General features: G+C 28.8%; 4 protein-coding genes across 14 annotated transcripts; 3 read left to right on the top strand and 1 right to left on the bottom strand.

Moving 5' to 3' along the window:
* The first annotated feature begins 1,451 nt into the window (after positions 1 to 1,451).
* LOC124951490 (MAR-binding filament-like protein 1) lies at positions 1,452 to 6,456 on the top strand. Of its 3 annotated transcripts, none has more exons than XM_047499983.1 (5): positions 1,452 to 2,765; positions 3,036 to 3,931; positions 4,017 to 4,683; positions 4,751 to 4,881; positions 4,961 to 5,609. In XM_047499983.1, the coding sequence occupies exons 2-5, from the start codon at positions 3,897 to 3,899 to the stop codon at positions 5,421 to 5,423; spliced, it is 1,296 nt and encodes a 431-aa protein (XP_047355939.1). In that variant the 5' UTR covers positions 1,452 to 2,765; positions 3,036 to 3,896; the 3' UTR covers positions 5,424 to 5,609. The 3 variants fall into 3 exon arrangements, with proteins under 3 accessions (XP_047355939.1, XP_047355929.1, XP_047355919.1); XM_047499973.1 differs by having other exon boundaries at positions 1,452 to 3,287; positions 3,664 to 3,931; XM_047499963.1 differs by having other exon boundaries at positions 1,452 to 3,931; positions 4,961 to 6,456.
* On the bottom strand, positions 5,590 to 14,536 carry LOC124951403 (THO complex subunit 2). Of its 9 annotated transcripts, XR_007101597.1 has the most exons (29): positions 14,339 to 14,536; positions 14,146 to 14,189; positions 13,710 to 13,801; positions 13,503 to 13,616; positions 13,293 to 13,408; positions 13,037 to 13,167; positions 12,544 to 12,923; positions 12,291 to 12,469; positions 11,599 to 12,191; positions 11,259 to 11,493; positions 11,047 to 11,164; positions 10,798 to 10,960; positions 10,530 to 10,711; positions 10,098 to 10,382; positions 9,907 to 10,019; positions 9,596 to 9,791; positions 9,387 to 9,515; positions 9,181 to 9,309; positions 8,840 to 9,097; positions 8,603 to 8,754; positions 8,152 to 8,284; positions 7,929 to 8,034; positions 7,744 to 7,784; positions 7,542 to 7,655; positions 7,400 to 7,460; positions 7,271 to 7,332; positions 6,264 to 6,336; positions 6,121 to 6,185; positions 5,590 to 6,002 (listed from the first exon to the last, which is right to left on the bottom strand). XR_007101597.1 is itself a non-coding variant. In XM_047499743.1 (28 exons), the coding sequence occupies exons 1-28, from the start codon at positions 14,401 to 14,403 to the stop codon at positions 5,972 to 5,974; spliced, it is 4,287 nt and encodes a 1,428-aa protein (XP_047355699.1). In that variant the 5' UTR covers positions 14,404 to 14,535; the 3' UTR covers positions 5,590 to 5,971. The 9 variants fall into 9 exon arrangements, 8 of the variants coding, with proteins under 8 accessions (XP_047355699.1, XP_047355707.1, XP_047355723.1 ...); XM_047499743.1 differs by lacking the exon at positions 6,264 to 6,336 and having other exon boundaries at positions 14,339 to 14,535; XM_047499751.1 differs by lacking the exon at positions 6,264 to 6,336 and having other exon boundaries at positions 7,542 to 7,652; positions 14,339 to 14,535.
* A 402-nt stretch (positions 14,537 to 14,938) lies between these two features.
* LOC124957478 (transmembrane protein 165) lies at positions 14,939 to 17,792 on the top strand. The gene is made up of 6 exons (XM_047514531.1): positions 14,939 to 15,294; positions 15,370 to 15,571; positions 15,705 to 15,880; positions 16,011 to 16,193; positions 16,303 to 16,408; positions 16,662 to 17,792. The coding sequence occupies exons 1-6, from the start codon at positions 15,160 to 15,162 to the stop codon at positions 16,736 to 16,738; spliced, it is 879 nt and encodes a 292-aa protein (XP_047370487.1). The 5' UTR covers positions 14,939 to 15,159; the 3' UTR covers positions 16,739 to 17,792.
* Positions 17,793 to 18,131: 339 nt separating this feature from the next.
* On the top strand, positions 18,132 to 20,625 carry LOC124957184 (FAD-dependent oxidoreductase domain-containing protein 1). Its single transcript, XM_047514050.1, has 7 exons — positions 18,132 to 18,628; positions 18,797 to 19,057; positions 19,128 to 19,628; positions 19,708 to 19,853; positions 19,918 to 20,004; positions 20,072 to 20,225; positions 20,312 to 20,625. The coding sequence occupies exons 1-7, from the start codon at positions 18,524 to 18,526 to the stop codon at positions 20,564 to 20,566; spliced, it is 1,509 nt and encodes a 502-aa protein (XP_047370006.1). The 5' UTR covers positions 18,132 to 18,523; the 3' UTR covers positions 20,567 to 20,625.
* The last annotated feature ends 127 nt before the right edge of the window (positions 20,626 to 20,752 follow it).

Below are 20,752 nucleotides of genomic sequence, written 5' to 3'. Positions count from 1 at the left end.
GAAAAAAAACGTTATAAAGATAATAAAGAAAATAAAAACTAAAACAAAGAAAACAACACACATAAACAAAAGAACGTTAGTAGACGTACATTAAACGTCACAGACATTTCCCTTGTTAGAAATGCACGGTCTGCCTTGAAGGTGGTTTTTTTTCTATCTCCCTTTCAGCCTTTCTCCCTTTCTCTTTCTATTCGTTGTCTTCTCTCTCTTTCTCTCCTCTCTCTCTCTCTCTCTCTCTCTCTCTGCGTCTTTCCCTTGAAATATATTTGGCGAGAACACGTGAGAAAATTCGGCTTCTCTCAACTTTTATCCGAACTGTTTGTATTTATATTCACGCGACCTGTTGCGTAAGAGGAGGCTACGACGACTACGACGAGATTCGCGTCAAACACCTCGTATAATACTACATACTAGACACGCTTGTGAGCGTGATACAAACGTAGAAAGATCCTTCCCGTAGTTATAGTTACGACGATTAATAAAGACGACGAGCGCGGCGGCGAACAACTTTTGTGTATTATTTTTTAAGACGCGTACGTTATATACTATAAAAGTGAATTTAATAAGAAACAGAAAGGGGGAAAGAAAGAGAGAGAGAGAGAGACAGAGATACGTAACAAGAGAGAGAGAAAAACAAAATTTTATCGATAACGCGATTCCGATTCTAACCAAGAAAAGAAGAAACTAATGGAAACGTATAACCGTTGCAAGATAATCGAATCCGCGCTGAAGCAGAACTGACAGTACGATGTTGCTAAAGAAAACGATTGCATGTGTGATCGTAACTTTGTGTGTGTGTGTGTGTGTGTGTGTGTGTGTGTGTATGTGTGATCATTTCCCCCCAAAAATGATGCGTAATAAGCATTTTCACGACGAACGCGTCATAATGCCTCTCCTCTTTTCTATCTCTTTTCTCTCTTTCTCACTCTCCTCTCACTTCTACGTACACATACATACATTCTCTTTCTCTTTCCCTCCATTCTCTATTTCTATTTCGAATGATCAACTTTGTCGCGTTTGATACGTGAACAAGACGCGAACGAAGACGTTAAAACTGCTATATCAATGACCGGTAAGGATGTAATGAAATAGCGTGCGCTCTTGTTCTTAACGGAGAAAAAGTCAAGTAAAATATCATTTATCGTAGTACTCTACTACACTTCTATTACTACTACATTACTACTACTATTATCTTATTACTAGTACACAACTATATTATTACTACTACTACGCTATCCTAATACTACTACATTACTATTACTATACTATACTACGTAACTATTCTACTCCACTACACTACTACTACACTATTAGATTCGTCGATACGACGCAATATACATATATTCCCTCAGCATGGCGCGCACGTAGCGAAAAACAACGCTTACGTGTAAATTTTCTATATACGATGTTTCCTTCTCTTTATCTCTCTCCTTCTCGTAGTTCTCGTGTCATCTTAGCGAGTCATAAATCGTAACACAACCTTCTATTTTGTCTTAACTTGTTAAAGAAAGACAAAAGGCTAATCTACTAATCGATAACGAAGAAAAAAAAAGAACGAGGACTGACGAATCACGAGAGAGACACACGACTTGTAAAAAACATGAGGACAAAAAAAAAGGAAAGTCGAAAAAAGATGCTACGTGATTGGAGGGATCGCGTTAAATCTTTAGTAATTTTTTCTATTAAGTTGAATTGAACGATTTTAAAGACAAGAAAGGAAAGATCGACGTTCAATTAGGTGCAACGTGCAGATCTCGTTGATCTCGCGAAGGAAAACAAAAACACAACATAGACGCACGACAATAATATACGGCAAGTGCCGCGAATTTCATACATAGGCACGTAATACACACATATATATATATACGCACACACACCATTTCTTACGTGGCGTATAAACGGCTTATATGCACGTTGCAAATAGAGGCGGTCCCACCGATCGTTTCTATGGCGAGAGGCGCGATGTACGACGATGACGACAATGACGGCAATGACGACGATGATGATTACGATGACGACAAGAGTTGTCGTACATTCACAGTGAACGTGTTTGCGAGATTCATTTAGAAAAGCGACCGATAAAAGAGATATTAGGAAGCGGGGGAGGAGTAGAGAGAGAGAAAGAGAGAGAGAGAATGCATGTACGTGCTTGTGTATGTGTGTGGGTGTGTACGAGTGTATGTGCAAGAGAGGTAGAGAAAGAGAGCGAGCGCGAGGACGCGCGTCGTCGCGACGCGTTTCGCGCACCACCGGTCGTCCTCGTTCACGCACGGTGCACCGTGTGCTCTTGATCTCTCATTTCTCTCTTTCCTAGCCTTCCGGAGCATCACAAACGTCCTAACGCCCTTCGATAAAACGAGGACGAGGATCGGACGGGACGAGAAACACACGTCGTGATCGCGACACAGCCTAAACACGCATCATTCCTCTCTCCCGGGGGGCAGCCATTTGCTACGATCGAGTTGTGTGTAGAAAATAAAAGGTGTACGCACAAAAACGGAAGGCGATGCCACCTTGTAGTACGCCAGCTCGTATCGTGATCGTCGTACACTCACGATCCTTACGCTCGTCAATGGCGCGACGCCGAAATCTGTCAACGCCTACGAAGAAAAATATTTGGATTTTTCTTACCTGAACTGTCCTCTATACAGCTAAAAGGATTCTCAGCTTCGAATATCGCGACCCCACGCTTACTTGTGCGGCATATGGAAGTGTACAGGGAAAATCTTCATTACGATTGGCTTATTTCAGATAAGCCGCAAAAAGTAAGCCAATCAGCGCCGACCTTTTATGTTTTGATGCGTTTCTTTTTAACCCTCGATAAAATGTCTGCTCGTGGAAAAGGCGGGAAAACTCGCACTTAAAAGCGAATCATTTTCTCTTTATTGATTAACACCATCGTTTTTACGTTTCGTTTACCGTCGAAAAGGAGATTTTATCTTTTCATTTTTTACACGTACTTTCCTTTCAATCGTGACAAATCATTGGTATTATTTCCTGATCATTAAAAAGGTTAGATCATATTTCTATTATAGGTGGTGCCACTCTCTACTACCGTTGATTAGGAATAGGCTGCTCGCAGGTTAGCCAACGTCTAATGGAATTTAAAGAAAAATATCCTCTTGCATTATCATTAAAGTGACATGCGGTATTTATATTAATCGTTCTTATGAGTTTATGCGAATGTAGACGCTTGTATTGTTCTAGCGTCAGATATTTCTGTTTGTAATCAATGAAAGGTGAAACCTAAGAATTATGTGCCACTTATGAATAAATAACAACGCAATGTTAGTAAACGTGTTTTTATAATATCAATATTTTATGACTATACGTAATTTTAGTGTTTAGATACGATACAAGATATTAATTTCATTTACAAAAATTATATTTTATTTATATTAAACGTGAGATTCTTGAAACATTTTTTTATACGAAACGTTTACATTTGTATCGTATAATTGGTTCTTTTACTATAAAATCTGACCAATCAGCATTTTTTGACATGAAACATGAATAAATAGAAATAATAACATCCTGGAAATAATAGTTAATTATTGTCTCGTATATTGCATCTGATCGTTAATTATTGATTTGGTTAGTACATTATAACTGTATTATATACTCACATTGCATTATACGTATTTTTTGCGATTGTGTATATAGGGAGACCTTTGATTGGTCTATATTTTATTATATTTTCGATAATAAAAAATATATCGATGATATCGATATCAAATTCGATATCTCGTTAGCGTCATCAAAGTTTGACCACTGGTAATTACTGCCAGAACACAAACAATAATTAAACCTTTAAATAACGGTATCGTACTACTTTATTTACAAATATTTGTATTGATTAATTTTTTGCTGCTCCTGATTCGTATATTATTTATATCATGGATAGTAAATATTCTGACGCTGTATATACATGGTATGTTTATATATGATAAATATATACATAATCATGTTAAATTTTTTATTAATTTTTATTTACTTTTGTAATTTTATACTTTTAGGTTTGAAAGATGTGGTATTATATCAAATATAAGAACACATCTTCGTAAAAATTTAGTAAATGCTTTAAAGTACAAAGATTTATCTTTAAAGGATTACTGTAGTAAACCGAAACCAGCGAAACAATATGTTTTTGACTTTCTTGTAGCAGAGTATTTATTTAATGTTAATTATGCTTATACTTTATCAGTATTTGCTAGCGAAGCTCCACTTTTAATACAGTTCGATAATCAAATACCTGATAGTTACGATGATAAAAAACAACATAGTAGACAAAAATTACAAAAGGATTATATATATCATACATTAGAGACTTTAGGAATTGGACCAAGTGATCCTGAAGGACAGTATATTATGTCAGAATATATAAATAATGATGCACCATTACTTTTATGTATATTAAAATGTATATCATTTTGTTCATTGGATTTAAACAAAATTCAAAGTTTTAAAAAAGCCAGATCAATGAGTACGAAAGAAACGCAAACAGATACTTTTTTCCAACCAAGTACGGACATAGAAAGATTAAGGTCTATAAAAAAGAAGATATTTAGGCAAAAACAAATTTTTGATGCTCAATTAAAAGAAAAAGAACTTGGATTAAAAAATCGTGCTGTTATTATTGAAGAGCAACTTATTTCTTTGAATGGAAAATTAGAAAAAGCACAGGTATAGAGTCTAAATAAAAATAGCATCTTATATTTATCTTTACCTTATGCATTATACTTTTTTTTAGGAACTAATGTATATGGTTACTTTAAAAGAACAACAATTAAAAGAAAAAAAACAGAAAGAAGAGCAAGATTTGTTTCAAAAAGAAATTGAATTATCTTTTAAACACAATGCATTATTATTAGAAAATGAAAGGTAATATTTCTTAAATGTTAGATTTGTTTAATAATTTAACCCATAAAAGTTTGATAAGCAATAATAGAATTATTCACAGATTTAAAAAAAAACAAGATATGTATAAAAATTATGAACGTGACTTGGAAAAATTGCAAGAAGAACTTGCTATAACAAAGAAAGGCTTTTCTTCTAATTATGAGTTAAGGGATACAGGAATACAAACAAGTTCTAGTAATGATTTGGGTGATAAAAATAAAGATGTACAATTTAATGAAGAGAAGAAAGAATTAGTTAAACTTTTACATGGTCAGCAGTTAAAAATAGATGAATTAACGCAGTATGCGATTCAGCTATCCCGTAGATTAGAAGAAATTCATCAGTCAAGATCCACATTAATCGAAGATACTGTAATACCAAAAAAAACTATATATACTAATACTATCGTCAGTGAAAGTAGTTCCACTGAGGATATTTTGCAAGACGCTAAATTACGTCTGAAACGTTTAGAAGAAGAAAGTATAAAAGCTGATAGGTTTTACTATAATTGTATTGCTACTTAATTATAATATATATTATACACATTTTAGATTGTATGTCCAAAAGTGTCAATGATAATTTATTTTGTACAGATAGTTGATTACACCAACACAATATTATACATTTATTAGGTTATATCATTTATATATATATACAGTATTATATTTTCATCAAATAAGTAAAAAGATAAAAGTTTTACTATAAATTTATTTGTTTTAATTATTCTATTGGCTATAATATTATCAGACAATAAGTACTTGATAAGTATATATTACTTTTATCGGATATCAAAGCAATCTTCACATTTGTTTAGCAACTAACACATATCAGTACAAACTTGAGGTGAACAATTTTTTTTTCGTAAGAAATGATTAAGTTACATTCAAGTGCAAGAGCACATTGAAGAATATGAATTGATTGAGAAATAGTTTATTTTATAAAATCGGACGTTAACGTAATATACAAATTATCCACTATTTTTTCTTTATTATGACGAATTCTACTTTAATTACATGCAACATCAAACGTAATATATAAAATGTTAAATCAACATTTTTTCTGTTGCCGTGCATCATCTTCGTTTGGGATCTGAACTCCTCCTAGTAAGTTTTTGTTAAGGATAAATATCTATTTAAATTATTAAAATATTTTTTTTTTGTTCTGAAAAAATTCTTGACTACTAATACATATATAGTTTAGATGTTTGTATAAAAAGGATATTGTTTGTCTCTGTTCTCTCGTCCTTCGCGTTCATGCGTACGTTCCTTTGTATATGGAGATTTTTCCTGAAAATATATTGATGGATAAATGTCCTATATGCCTTGTGACTTCTGCGATTAACATTGGGTACTTGATAGTATCACCTATGTTTTCTCGTCTTTGCTACTGTCTCCTGTTTCATCTTTTCAATATACTCGAAGTGGACGTCTTTATCAACTAAGGGGCCAAGTAACAAGGTTAGAAAAATGATAATAATTTTACTTTTAGTACACAAAACTAGACAAATGTGAACTTACTCCTTTATGAAATTTTTTTTAAATAAATAATAAAATGATATTTTTTAATCCTTTTATTAGATTGGAATCATTGCAAATAAATCTCCCCAAAAATATTCAAGGGCTACACAGAAAAATACTTGAGTACATTTCATGATGTTCACTGTGAGTGAAAAAATGCAAAAAAGACGAGAAAGATAGTTTTATATTATGCACTTGAATTGTGCACTACACGTATTTTATATATATATATATATACATATATATATATATACATACATATATATATTTATATATTTTAATTTATATATAAATAAGCTATATAAATATATTAATACTATTAATAATCTTATAAACAATATTTATACTACCTCTGAATAAAATTATAATAGGACTAGAATAGAATAGGATTGCATAAGTAATAATTTATAATTACTCAATGATACAAATAGAAATCTTAATACAAGAACTTTTCCAAGGTTCTATTTTCTATTTTATTATTTTACTATTAAACTCCTTAGTTAATTAAATATTTATATTATAAAATTATCACTGAAGGATATTACATGTGATGATGTAAAAGATATGTATGACCTTTGTTAAGAATGAGCAAAAAGTATATACATTATATTTTTAAAATATAGAAGAAATGTTGTAATATAAAGGCAGAAAAGAATAACATTCTTTTCCATTATTTTTTTGACTATTAAATATATTTTTTTAATATTATAATCTATTGAAATTATTATTTATGTAATATAATAAATGTTGAGAAACATATTTTTTATAAGAATTTGGGCGTATAATGTAGCTTGTACACACACACGCACGCGCGCGCGCACACACACACAAATATAATATAACATTTGACTTACCTTGCTATAATGATGTTTTTCTCTGTGTTCTGCTACATCTCCATTTTGATGTACTCCTTTGGCTGTAACATAGTTTAAAATACATACATGTATATAGCCATATATATGCCAATAAAATTATATACTAACCTCTTTCATCATCTTTTCTTCGTTTTTGTTCAATCGTTACCACAGATTCTTCTGCTCGATCCTAAAGCAAATAATATATTGGATTAATAATTAATATCATAATATGTGAATATAAACTAGAAATTGTGTTGTAATTTTTTACCCTCTTTCGTCCTAATTTTTTTTCTCTGCGAAGTTCTTTTTGTTCATCTCGTATTTTTGTTTTGCTAGAACGTTCCTTTTTTTCAAGATTACCCTCTGTTCTCCTACCTTCCTGCTAACAATACACACATTTGTTTATCGATATGGTATTGATAATGTTCATGAACATTATCAATATTATAATATTTTCATTTATTTCTTACCTTTGGAATACTTTCAAGTTTTCTTCTTTTAGCATCTGAAACTAATCATTGAAGTATCTTATATCAAATTATATTCTTTTTTATATATAAATTAAACAATTTATTAATAAAAAGTTAGTATTATATTAAATTCAAATTCAATAAAATCAGTATGCATTATTAAAATCAACTTTTATCATACAAACCTCTATCTGTTCCATCTGGTGTTGGTCCTGAACTGGCACTACTATTTGACACACTAGAAAGATCTCTATCTAAATTATCCACACCACCGCTATAGTAATGTTCTTCCTATAATCAGAGTTATATTTATGATAAAAAATCATCATGTGTAGACATCCATAAAAATGATTACATTATATTGGCACAACATATATATGTGATATAATATTATAATAAATCATTTACCTTATAATATTTGCGATCTTTCTTATCAATACCATCGTCTTCTTTTGATTCTTCTTTTTTAGTATGTTTTTCTTTTCCGTCTGCACCGTCTTTATTTTCCTCCTTTTTCCGAAGTTTCTCAGAACTTTCGCTGCTTGAAATAGAGTGTGATGATATGAAGAAAAATGGGACAAAAATATGTATCATTGGTTTCTAACGTAGGTCTGTATGATAAACAAAGCTGTGAATTTAGTCCATGTCATGAGGCAAATTACAATGCAGTTACTATGTATGTAACTTCTTGTTTAACACATTTTATATACTCACGGATTAAGAAGCACCAGTGAAATTCAACCAAATTGACCAGTGACGTAGACTGATTTCACAGCAATGATGATAAATGAATTCAGTATATCACTTAACATATATATAGATCATGAGTTAATGACTAAATAAAAAATGAAGAACTTACTGATGAGCTTGGTTCATTGTATTACGTTTTTCCCTTTGATCTTTGTTTTCTTTTTCTGTTCTAGTATCACCATTACTTATATCTTTAGATGTAATACCATTACTAACTTTATCTACTGTGTCAGTATTTGATGCATCCTGTGTTTTTCCCGCCTGTGTAAATAAAGTTCTATTCAAGATTAATAATAAAAATTATACAAAAATAACATATTACCAACAATCTTAACTAATAACTGACCTTATCGCCAACATGATGAAAATCTGATTCGCGTATCATACAGGGTGTTCTAGCTTTTAATTGGCCGCTATACGATGTTGCTAGGATATGTAAATCTTGACGTTGGCCACGTTCTTCTTCTTTTACTTTATCAACTTTACGCTCCAAAATTTGTGAAAGTTTTGATAATACAGGAAAATGTGGCAATATTTTAATTAATATTATTAATGAATTTCTTATTTGCACATAATCTTTAGAGTCTAAACAAACCACAATGGCCTAATAATTGTAAAAATATAAAAATTAACAACTGATAATCATCAAATCAAATTTAAATGAAGATTAATATTTATAACAAATACCTTTGTAATTTTGTAATGCCATTTATGGCATACATGCCTATAATTTTCAAAACCAACCATGTCATTTGCTTCAGAAAATTGATTGCTCACACGAAATTTAGTAACGAATCCTGGATAATTACTACATTCCTATAGAGAAAAGAAAAAAAAAAAATATTTAGAAATAATGTCACAAATAAAACAATGTCATGCATACAGTACATTACCTTATCAAATATAGCCCTTTCAGAATGCCACCTCATTACTGTCTCCAACATAGCACATAAAAATCTACCATAACGGTTTGCTTCATTTTCTGTACATGAAGTGACTGAATATGTTATATCACAAAAAAGCTGAGAAAAAATGGAAAGATAAAATGAGTGTAACATTTATTAAAGTAATATTAACACTTTATTTCTAAAATTTTACTTACCCTGTCATAACAAAGAAGCGTTGAAAAATTTGCAGTCTTTAATGAATGAATGGTGTGTACAAATTTTGCACAGTACATAGCATCTACTGTTGTAAATGTACATCTAGGGAATAAACATAATTGGAGAAACTGTGTTATTGTTTCATTTTTTGCGGATTTTGCACTTCGAGATAAAAACCAGGAATCTTTCTCTTGTCTAATAAAATAATTTATGTATTAATAAGGTGCATATATACTATGTATATCAATAATTGATCAATTCAACATGATTAAACATATTTCTACTTATTATTTTTTATTCTATCAATTACCTAAGATATGCAAATACTTTCTCAACATGTTCTTCTTGCTTTCTTCTTTCATCTTGTAGTTTTTCTATTAAAGTAGTATATCTTTCTTGTTCCTTTTTTCCCTTGCTAGCATTCTATATAGCAAAGAAGATATCATTAATTATTAGTTTCTATAAAACAACACTGTAAGACAATGAATATCATATACAAACCATATCTTTGGAATCTGCAGCTTGAATAGCAAGTTGCTTTAATTTATTAATTTCTCTTTGATAACTTTCGACAGGAACATATAGATCATACATAGACAATGACCAAAATGTAACTAGAAATTGTGGTGAGATATCTTCCCATACTTTTAATGGATGTAAAGGTCTAACGGATTGAGCAACTGGTGCCATTACAGCTTGTGCAGCTTCTGCATATTTAGCTTGTTTTATAGCACTAGACATTTTCTTGTAATTTGGATCAGCTTTACGGAGAAAATCATATTTGATCTGAAGATGCACATATATATATATTTTATGTTATTTGCAATTATTAATCATATAAGCGAAACATTAAATTTAATAATATTAACACTGTTAAACGTTTATTATCGAGAGTCAACGTGTTAAGGAAAATATTCAATAACATTTTCTTACATTAATGGCATGTGCAAACATTGGTCGTGCAAGAAAAAATGCAACATCTGCATGTATGTGATTGTCCTGCAGCATAGAATGTATAGATGGTAATCTTTCTACATATTCATCAACTGTCATTGTAGAACCCAGAAAAGTACCAAATTGTACCAATGTATCTTGACATTGGTCGTATAATTTTCCTATATATAATAATATTTAAACACAATATTGTTAACTATTATTGTTTATAGCAAATGTCTAGATTCTCAAAGATATAATTACATACCAACAAGTTTGAGGTGAGATTTATCTGTTTCTCTGTACACAACACAATGTTTTTGTTGTGCCATTAATAGACAAAGAGCTACAGCTAGATCATGTTCAGCAAGAGCCTCTTTGAGGCGCTGTGATGATTTTTTTGTGTTACGAACCTGACTAAAATATCCGGCCTGAAATAACGTTAAAAAGATATAAATAACATGAAAAACTATTTCATTAATTTTAAAATTATTATTTTTTTGATCAAATATATTACCTCATTTTTCAATAAATCTCCTCCAGCCATGGCATCAAGTTGATCTGCTGTCATTTCTTCAGCAGCTTCGATGCCTGCCATCTTTTGTACTATTTCTTTTAATATTAATAAATCTAAACTGAAAGCAATATTAATTTGTAAAAAAAATTTGGTAATACAAATACAAGTATTTCTTAAAAACTTTCTTCATTTAAACAAAATATTTATGCTACCTTTTTTGTGCTTTAAGTTGATTCGCTACATATTGCAATAGACCTGTAAGTTCTATATTATATTTTTTAAAAATAGCTCCACAAAATGATGCAAGAGATTGTAACCATAAAGATATACTGGTTCCATCATGTTTAAATCTATCTCTATCAGCTCCAGCTAATGCTTCCACAAGACAATATCCAAGTACATCATAAGAAATGTTCGTCAAATATTTTAATGAGTCTACAACTGGTCCTATAAATGTCCCATTTTGTAATAAAAAAAGGTTCTCTTTTTAATTCGTATTAAAATAAAAAATACTGTATTTTACCAAAAGTAAATATATTTATATATATTTACCTATGAGATTATCGTACAACTGAATCTGTATAAGAACATAATCAAACAATACCCCAGGAGAAGAATGTGTTAATTTACCAATTGATCTTCCAACAGGTTTAATTGTTTCTTTGCTAACTCTTTTCATGATTGATTTAATCTTTTTCTGAGCATCTGCTCGTTTTCTGAGAAGAGCTGCATGTTGAAGAGGAGTATCATTTTTCCATCTTGCATATAAACAATAACGATTTTGATATGGATAGTATTTTAAAATATTCCATAATTCTTCTGCCACACAACAATTACAATCCATAAAAGACAATGAGGGTAACAAGGCTACATCAAGTATTGTTAATACATCATAATAAAGAATACTGTTCTTGTCAACTGGTTGCTTGTTTGCATCTAATGGACATTGTTTGATAGCAGCATGACATAATCTCATAACTTTGTATAACAAAATCGGATCATGATGTAAGTTAGGACCAAGAACTATTAACATGGGTAATAATTGATCATGTATTTCTTCTAAACTACAAATTGGTTTTGGTGCAAGAGAATTTTTTAATGGAGGGACTTTTCGACCTTGTAATTTAGGTGATATTATGCAATATCTGAAATATAGATAAATGCATCATGACTGACAAATTATCAAATTCAATATAAATTTTGTAAACTGTAAATATTATAAAATAATTATCTAAGAAGCTTACTTTCGATAAACAGGCTCTATGAGAGCTTGAATCATTTTACATAGGGCTAATGCAATAGGACGTTGATCTGTAAAACAATGTTCCGGTAATCGACTAAAAAGAGCTTGTGTTACTTCCCAAGCTCCTATTTCTAACAATGCTTCACATAAACCAAATTTTTGATTACTTGCGTATTTAGCCTATTAAATACATGACAATGAAACTATGTAAACAAATAAATAATATAAAGGTGTTATGAATGATATTGTAATACCTGTGGATTCTCTTTTTCTTCTGGCACCTCTTCTTTATCTTTAGTTGAAATTATACTTAACTTACGAACGTATTCTTTAGCCTGTTTCATTGCTTGTTCGTGTTCTTTAATAATAGTCTCATCATCTGGCACTAGCCAAGGAAGCATATCATCCAATTGTATTACAGAATGCTGAAGCATGAGCGCAGTAAGTTTTTGCAAGGAAAATGGAGTTGCACTGATAGTAGAGCTATATTTAAATCCTAAAACTTCACAAAGTACTTGCTGATCGCTCATATATGAACGAATTAAAGATATAAAAAACGCATCGGCTTCTGATCGATTTTCAAAAGTTTCTAATAAAATATCAAGTACACGATTAGGATCAAGGTTGAAATATCCTGAAATAAAGATATTTGAGTTTTCAGCTATATTTGTTTTTTAGATTAAAACATTAATTATTTCTATCAAATTATTTTTTATGCGAAAACGTTTTAGTGAATAATAATCATACCAATCAGAGATTTCACGATTTCTAATGTTGATGCTACTTCACTTTCCGGACGTTCTTGATTTAATTCTACAATAAGTTTTGAATAGCCTTCGCTTTCTTCTCGAAATAAATTAAACTTTCGTTGTTTGTAACTGAAATATGAAATGAAACATAAAAAAAATAGCATTTTTATTATACACTTGTATAAACATGAACATGTTATCCAACCAAAAAAATTATACTTATATAATATATTTTATTAGTGGTATGTACGTACTATAATTTCGTTTTTACTTTAATAAATTTTGTTTGAAAACTTCTATTTTTTAATGTTCCTACATCTTGTAATGTTTCAATTTCTAAACGTTCTTTTATTATTCTGTCTGTTAATACCTGAAAGATATAAAATTAATTTATATCTTAGTAATAAAAAGTAATTTATATCTTAACAACAATGGTGAAAATTATTTTAGTCACGTTATAATACCTTCTCTGATTCTTTTACAATATAATAAAAATTATTTCTGTCTTCAGTGTGAACTTCAGCATCGATTAAAGTAAATATATCTACTATTGCCGATGGTATTGCCCAATCAATATTCTGAAAATATATCGTACATGTTATTACCATTGATTAGATTAAAATAATCATTGTAATAGAATAAAAATTATGATATATAAAAATATTACTTACAGTAACTTCACTTAATGTAGCAATAACATTATCCTTTTTTATATTTCCATGGATTCCATTTGAAATTAATTCGTACAATCCTCTTCTCCATTCTTTAAACATAAAATAAAAAAATTATATTAATGCTTTTGTCACAACAAATTGTATATATTATAATACATTAGTATAATATAATATGAGAAATAAGCAATATTTGTAAATAAATATAATTATAAATTAAAAACATTATAAATTTTGGCATTATATTATATTGATATAATTAGCATAATATAATAATTAATTTTTTATGCAATGATTATATTTAAAAAATGAACTATAAAGGATATATTTATTATAAAAAAAAAAGTGCAATGCTTGTAAGAGGAGAATGCTTTCCAGATGTAATAAAAATATGTTTTAGGCTATCTGAAGTACATACAAACATAAAGTAACTTACCTGCTGCGTTGCCTTCCTTAAATAAGTGCTTGATTAGCTTGAGGCTGCAAACAGTTGTTAATTGACAATTAACTCTTCAGAAGAGCGAGAAACAGGAGAGATAAGTTGCAACCATCAATTCTCAGAGAGTACCGAGTATCAATTCAATATTAATCAGGCGCGCTTTTGGCGCTACAGCGTTTTAACCACTTACAAATCATTTTTTCCATGTTTATCCCATGTTTTCCATATTTCTGAATTCCACACTTTACCAGCCATTCCAATTTTAATAAAAGTGCTTTAAAATTAAAAACAAACGTATCGACATCACAGGTTAACAGATCCCATATACCATTACTGCGAGCGTCTAGCAACTTATCACGACGTGATCGTAACTTTATGTGCGTGTAAGCGTACGCTTCTTCTAATTTACATTGGTATGGACGCGTGATCAAGGTTGAAACGACCAATGAAACTTTGTCAGTGATTTCATACAAGTAATTTACAAGCAGTGAAAACGAGCCTTTTCGTTAACATCAAAAATAGAAATATAAAAAAAAAAAAAATAATGATAGTGTCGTCACTTTGACGATCCTATAGAGATAAATTGTTCAAGCTCACTTTGATTTTGATAAAATACTTATTAAATTTATTATATTTCTTGTATATAATATTAAAGTATATATTATTTAATTATATTTCTTAATATTTTTATTCTATTACTACGTAGTTTTTTAAATAAATACATTCTGTGAGTCAAAAATATAATAAAAAAGTTTAAGTCAAACTAATAGTTAATTAATTTGGATAGGATACAGAATTACCAAATCGTTACTAGATTAAATTATTTTAATCTAGATATTTTTACTATTCAATGTGTACCTTTTTAATTGAATGAGAATATATTGGTGATACTGATGCGAATTGCACGACATCTATATTAAAAAATAATGTCTAGGCTTGCGATTTGTGCTTCAATGATGTGGCGGTAACAGTATGTGCGCATAGTATCTGATAATAGATTATAGCATTATCATGACTGTCGTAAATTATAATACAATGAAATACTTGTTATATTCTTTTGTAATCATTTATTTAAATTTTGATTACGCACAAGCCCAAAATGATTACCGTTATGATGACAAATTACAAATTACAGCAACTACAATGGTAGATATAAGTTCAACTTCTATTAGATATGTTTAATGAGATGACAATTAGTCTAATAATAATAAATAATTTTAGAAAGTTGAAGACTTAACGTCAACTCAACCTCAGGGCTCTCTTGGGCTCCTACATGCTTTTGTAGCTTCCCTGTCTGTCATTGTTGTTTCCGAATTAGGAGATAAAACTTTCTTCATTGCCGCTATTATGGCAATGAAGCATCCTAGGTTGACTGTTTTTATAGGAGCTATAAGTGCTCTTGCTCTTATGACTATATTATCAGGTATTCTTTCCCATTGAAAATACTCACGTTTCTTTTAAAATATGCCGTATAAATTTTCTATAAAATCTTGTCAAAATTTTTAATGATATCCTTTTGATGCAGTAGACATATATAGTTTTTTTTTTATTTTCAGTAATATTTGGATATGCGGCAACTATAATTCCACGTACCTATACGTATTATATTTCAACAGTACTTTTTGCTTTATTTGGTATAAAAATGTTGAGAGACGGATATTATATGTCACCAACAGGAGCACAAGAAGAACTTGAAGAAGTTCAATCAGATTTACGTAAACGAGAAGATGAGGTATAAAAGTGTTAACATTGCTGTATTATTATATCTTTCAGAAATATTATTTTCTAAAGATTAATAGCAACTAGTACAAATCAATTTTCTTATTATTAATGTTTAATATGATAATTATTATTTCTATTAGTATGAAAAAGAAACATCAACCACATTAGTCCAGGATCCAGAAAGTGGTATTATAAGGAAAACTACTAAGCGTTCTGCATTAATGGTACTTTCTCGAATATTTTTACAAGCATTTACTCTCACCTTTTTGGCAGAATGGGGTGATCGTTCACAGTTAACAACAATCATACTTGCAGCAAGAGAGGTATTTTATAATAATAATATATATATAAAATAGAAAGAAAGATTTTCATTATGTGGTAATTCTATAAATAATTTTATATTAAATAAATATAAAAAACGATATATTTTAGGATGTTTATGGAGTTGTATTTGGTGGTATTCTTGGTCATTCATTTTGTACAGGCTTAGCTGTATTAGGTGGACGTATGATTGCACAAAAAATTTCTGTGCGAACAGGTAAAGTTTTATTCATAATTTCATTCCGCATTATAACATTTCCAAATCTTTCTAACACAACAATCATAATTAAAATATTAAATGTTAATCACAAGATTTATAATAGTTTAGAACAACATGCAGTCTGATTTTATAAATGTAATAATAACTTTTATTTTTTGGATTATGAAGATTGTTCTCATATATAAATATATAAATCTCATATATAAATTATTCTCATACTAAAAATATTTTGATGTGTGTTTATTTATAGTGACTATTATTGGAGGATTGGTATTTCTACTTTTTGCTCTGACAGCTCTGTTTATAAATCCAACAGAAAATACGTGAACATTGAATTGAATGGTATTCAATTCAATTGGATTCATTAAACTCTTTGTGGTAAAATATGTGAATATGTATTATATACTTATTAATGTTTACAAATCATAGTATTATAAATACGTGAAATTTGGTGCGCTGTACCATATATGTATTATAGACATTTAGTATTTTTTAATAGATCACAGCAGGAGTATTTATATCAAAATTGTTTTAAACATTATGCACATAATGTAGATATGCATTATACATTGTAGTGATAAATAACACTACTTTAATTGTATATCTGCATAAAGAAACGTTTTTAATATGAAGATTATGATAATCATGTTTTTTGTTCATAATATGTTACCAGTATACAGATCTTTTGTATTATAATATTCACGAAAGTAATCCTCTTTGTATACTATGAAAATTTTATTTTATATTATTTTTCTGCAAGATCTATATTTCCCAATATATCGATGCATATAATAAAAGATTTTTACAAAATAATAGGTATATTTTTTACATTGATCAACTTGGTATAAAGAACCTGTTTAGTAAATAATAATTTCATGGTGTTTAATTTTTTTTTTTAAATTTTTGTTATCCTTGCACTTTCTTTGTGAATTGATCAGAATTCTTCAATTTTTCTACATATTTTTTGCTTGATAAATATATAAAATTTATTTTTTCAAAATTTGAGATTAAAAAAAAGATTTTAGAAATAATACTTGTATAGATAATATGACATAAAGCATCATATATTGGAATATCAATAAAAATATTATATATTCGTGTAACATTTTTACAAGTAGATCTATAGAAATAATATCATAAAAACATAAAAGATTTTAATGACATGTAAAGTAAGAACAAAATAGTGGAACAAAAGAAAAATTAAATATAAGCTAAAAAACCTGTTGATTAGAATAGTGTATATGTTCAAACGAACTTAAACATATATTTGTATTTTTAATACTGTTATAAATATTTGAAATGCAAAAATAATTCTATGCTGATAATTATTGTAAATGATATTAATTAAGAAGAATAGTTGTAAATAAATGATTTATGTCAATGTTTTGAAAATTGCTATTTACAATACAATTAAATGTACATTTATTTTTCATTATAATTCTTGTAGTAATTTGCTTTAAATAAAATAAAATATTATTTTTTCTTCTATCATCTATAAATATTAAAAATTTGTATTGAATAATCGATGTAATTTTTATTAACAAGATAAAAAAATAATGTTACATGATATTAAAAATAAATATTAATAATATATTTTTGATATAAACTAATATATGAATCGTATTTTCCACAAATTAAATTACACATCAAAAAATTAAATCTGTAGAATATATCTTCCTATTAATTTTTATTTTTTTCTTCTTTATCATTATCTATTCACTATTTACAGTTTTAACCATACATAGATATATTTCCGGTAACACGCGCATGTTTAATGTTCGTTATCGTTGAGGTTACATACGTTATTTATGAAATAACGTATTCTTTTGTGAAAAATTATGTAATTAAAGTTTAAATAATGTTTACTGATAAATATATTACTGATAAGATATGTTCCTCATACTTCAAATAAGCAAAAAATTGCTCTCCCTCTTTCTGTCTCTTGAAGTTTAATTGCAGTAACTGATTAAAAATGATGCCAGTTTACTGCGAATCTTATATATTAAATGATGTTTTAATTTAATAACTATTAATATAATACATAGATATATAATTTGTTTTTCTCCATTTCGAGATAAAAATTTTTAATTCATAACACAGTTGATTTGTTAAATGCATAAAAACATGTTTCGTTATTTCGCCCAAAGAGCTACAATAATAAATGTTTTTGATAATCAACGGGTGAGACAATTATTAATACGATCTTATTCGAAAAAGGTAATTGTTAAAATATAAAATAATTTTCAATTATGTAATTGTATATAGGTTAGCAATTTGTGAATATAATACATTAGCTATATATCTATTTCATTCGATATTTATTTGATTTAAGTAATATCATAGTAATATTTCATAGAATTGTTATTGTTACAAATAATATTACAGAATAATAATGATCAGAATGACACATATACACAATTACCATCGGAAATGCAAAGACCATCAGACAATCGAAAAATAACAATTAAATCATGGAATGATGATAAAGGAGTTAAAAATTTGCTTGAAGAGTGTCTTACGACTGTACCACAAAGAAGCGATATAATGATAATTGGTGGAGGAATAATGGGAAGTTCTATAGCTTACTGGTTGAAAAAAAATATTAATAAAGATTTCCATGTTGTTGTAATTGAGCAAGATCCTACGGTAAGATATTAGAAACAATAATATTCCTTTTTAATATAATCTAAAATTAATTTTTGCTTTATGTAAACAGTACTGCCATGCATCAACAACTTTATCAGTAGGTGGCTTACGTCAACAGTTTTCTCTTGAAGAAAATATTGAAATGTCTCTTTTTGGAGCAGAGTTTATACGAAATATTAATAATTATTTAGGCATTGAAGGAGAGCCTCCGGTTGACATCCAGTTTCACCCTTATGGCTACTTAATGTTAGCTAGTGAATTAAGTGGAGAAACATTAATAGAAAATTCAAAAATACAAAATATTCTGGGTGCAAACAATATAATTCTTTCTCCAAAACAATTAAAAGAACGGTTCCCATGGTTAAATACAGATGGTATTTCAGTTGGTTGTTTTGGATTAGAAAAAGAAGGATGGTTTGATCCTTGGTTATTTTTATGTGCCTTCAAGAAAAAAGCAATATCTTTAGGTGTAGAATATATTAATGCAAAAGCTATAGGCTTTGAATTTGAGGAAATATCAATTATTACTGAAGACGATTTCAAATCACGTAAAAATATAAAAAAAGTTATTGTGAGTTTCTCTTCAACTAAAATGCTTGCAATGAACTTTGATTACAATAAACTTTGTTTAAATGTAAGACAATTTCTAGATTCAAATGCCAAATGGTAATATTGAAACTATTAGATTTGCAGCTGTTGTCATTGCAGCGGGTGCATCTAGTCAACAAATTGCAGAAAAAGCAGATATTGGAATTGGCAAAGGAATTTTAAGTGTTCCTTTACCCGTAGAACGAAGGTACCGTATATAATGCAAGCATCTTTAGAAATATTAGATATATTTAGTTTTTGTATTTTTTTAGAAAAAGATATGTTTACTGTTTCCATTGTCCAGATGGACCTGGTTTAAATACTCCACTTACGATAGATCCCACTCAAACTTATTTTAGGTAATTAATCTTATGAAATTCAATCTATATTGCTGTAAGAAAGTTACTTTTATAATTATTTTTATAGGAGGGACGGATTAGCCAATTCTTATATTTGTGGTCGACCACCACAAAAAGATAAGGAACCTAAAACAAATGATTTAGATGTAGATCACGACTTTTTTGAAACAAATATTTGGCCTATTCTGGCTCACAGAGTAAAATCATTTGAAAGTTTGAAGGTTACATACAAAATTTTTTTATTTAAAAATAATACAATGTTGCGATATCAATGTTGTCGATTTTATGATATATTTTCTTTTTATAGGTGAAATCTTCCTGGGCTGGATATTACGAATATAATACTTTTGATCAAAATGGCATAATTGGTCGTCATCCTTACTATCCAAATTTGTTTATAGCTACAGGTTTTAGTGGTCATGGAATACAGCAAGCACCTGCAGTAGGAAGAGCGATATCAGAACTTATTTTAGAATCTCGATTTCGCACATTAGATTTATCAAAATTAGGATTTGAAAGATTTATAAAATTAGAAGTCATGAAAGAAAGTAATATTATATGATTTTTTATGAAAACAAAACATAATATAAACATAATTAAATATCTTATCTAAAGAACATTATTATTAGAAGAGAAAGATTATTTGTACAAATGTATATTATGTATTATTATACAATTATTATATAATAAATATATATAAAATATTTATAAATTTAAACCAATCAAATTATTTTCTTCAGTAAAAATT

Source organism: Vespa velutina, chromosome 1 (genome assembly GCF_912470025.1).
Source record: "Vespa velutina chromosome 1, iVesVel2.1, whole genome shotgun sequence".
Classification (NCBI taxonomy): domain Eukaryota; kingdom Metazoa; phylum Arthropoda; class Insecta; order Hymenoptera; family Vespidae; genus Vespa; species Vespa velutina.
This window is presented reverse-complemented; position numbering and strand designations above follow the sequence as displayed.

Coding starts and splice junctions, on each gene's coding strand:
- LOC124951490 (XM_047499963.1), top strand. CDS start 3,897: ATGGATAGTAAATATTCTGACGCTGTATATACATG. Junction 3,932..4,016: donor TCTGACGCTGTATATACATG/GTATGTTTATAT, acceptor TTATACTTTTAG/GTTTGAAAGATGTGGTATTA. Junction 4,882..4,960: donor TTATTATTAGAAAATGAAAG/GTAATATTTCTT, acceptor AATTATTCACAG/ATTTAAAAAAAAACAAGATA.
- LOC124957478 (XM_047514531.1), top strand. CDS start 15,160: ATGACTGTCGTAAATTATAATACAATGAAATACTTGTTATATTCTTTT. Junction 15,572..15,704: donor TCTTATGACTATATTATCAG/GTATTCTTTCCC, acceptor TTTTATTTTCAG/TAATATTTGGATATGCGGCA. Junction 16,194..16,302: donor TCATACTTGCAGCAAGAGAG/GTATTTTATAAT, acceptor GATATATTTTAG/GATGTTTATGGAGTTGTATT.
- LOC124951403 (XM_047499743.1), bottom strand. CDS start 14,403: ATGGCTGGTAAAGTGTGGAATTCAGAAATATGGAAAACATGGGATAAA. Junction 12,192..12,290: donor ATAGAGCCTGTTTATCGAAA/GTAAGCTTCTTA, acceptor TCTATATTTCAG/ATATTGCATAATATCACCTA. Junction 6,186..7,270: donor AAAAACATCATTATAGCAAG/GTAAGTCAAATG, acceptor ATATATTTTCAG/GAAAAATCTCCATATACAAA.
- LOC124957184 (XM_047514050.1), top strand. CDS start 18,524: ATGCATAAAAACATGTTTCGTTATTTCGCCCAAAGAGCTACAATAATA. Junction 18,629..18,796: donor TACGATCTTATTCGAAAAAG/GTAATTGTTAAA, acceptor ATAATATTACAG/AATAATAATGATCAGAATGA. Junction 20,226..20,311: donor AATCATTTGAAAGTTTGAAG/GTTACATACAAA, acceptor TTCTTTTTATAG/GTGAAATCTTCCTGGGCTGG.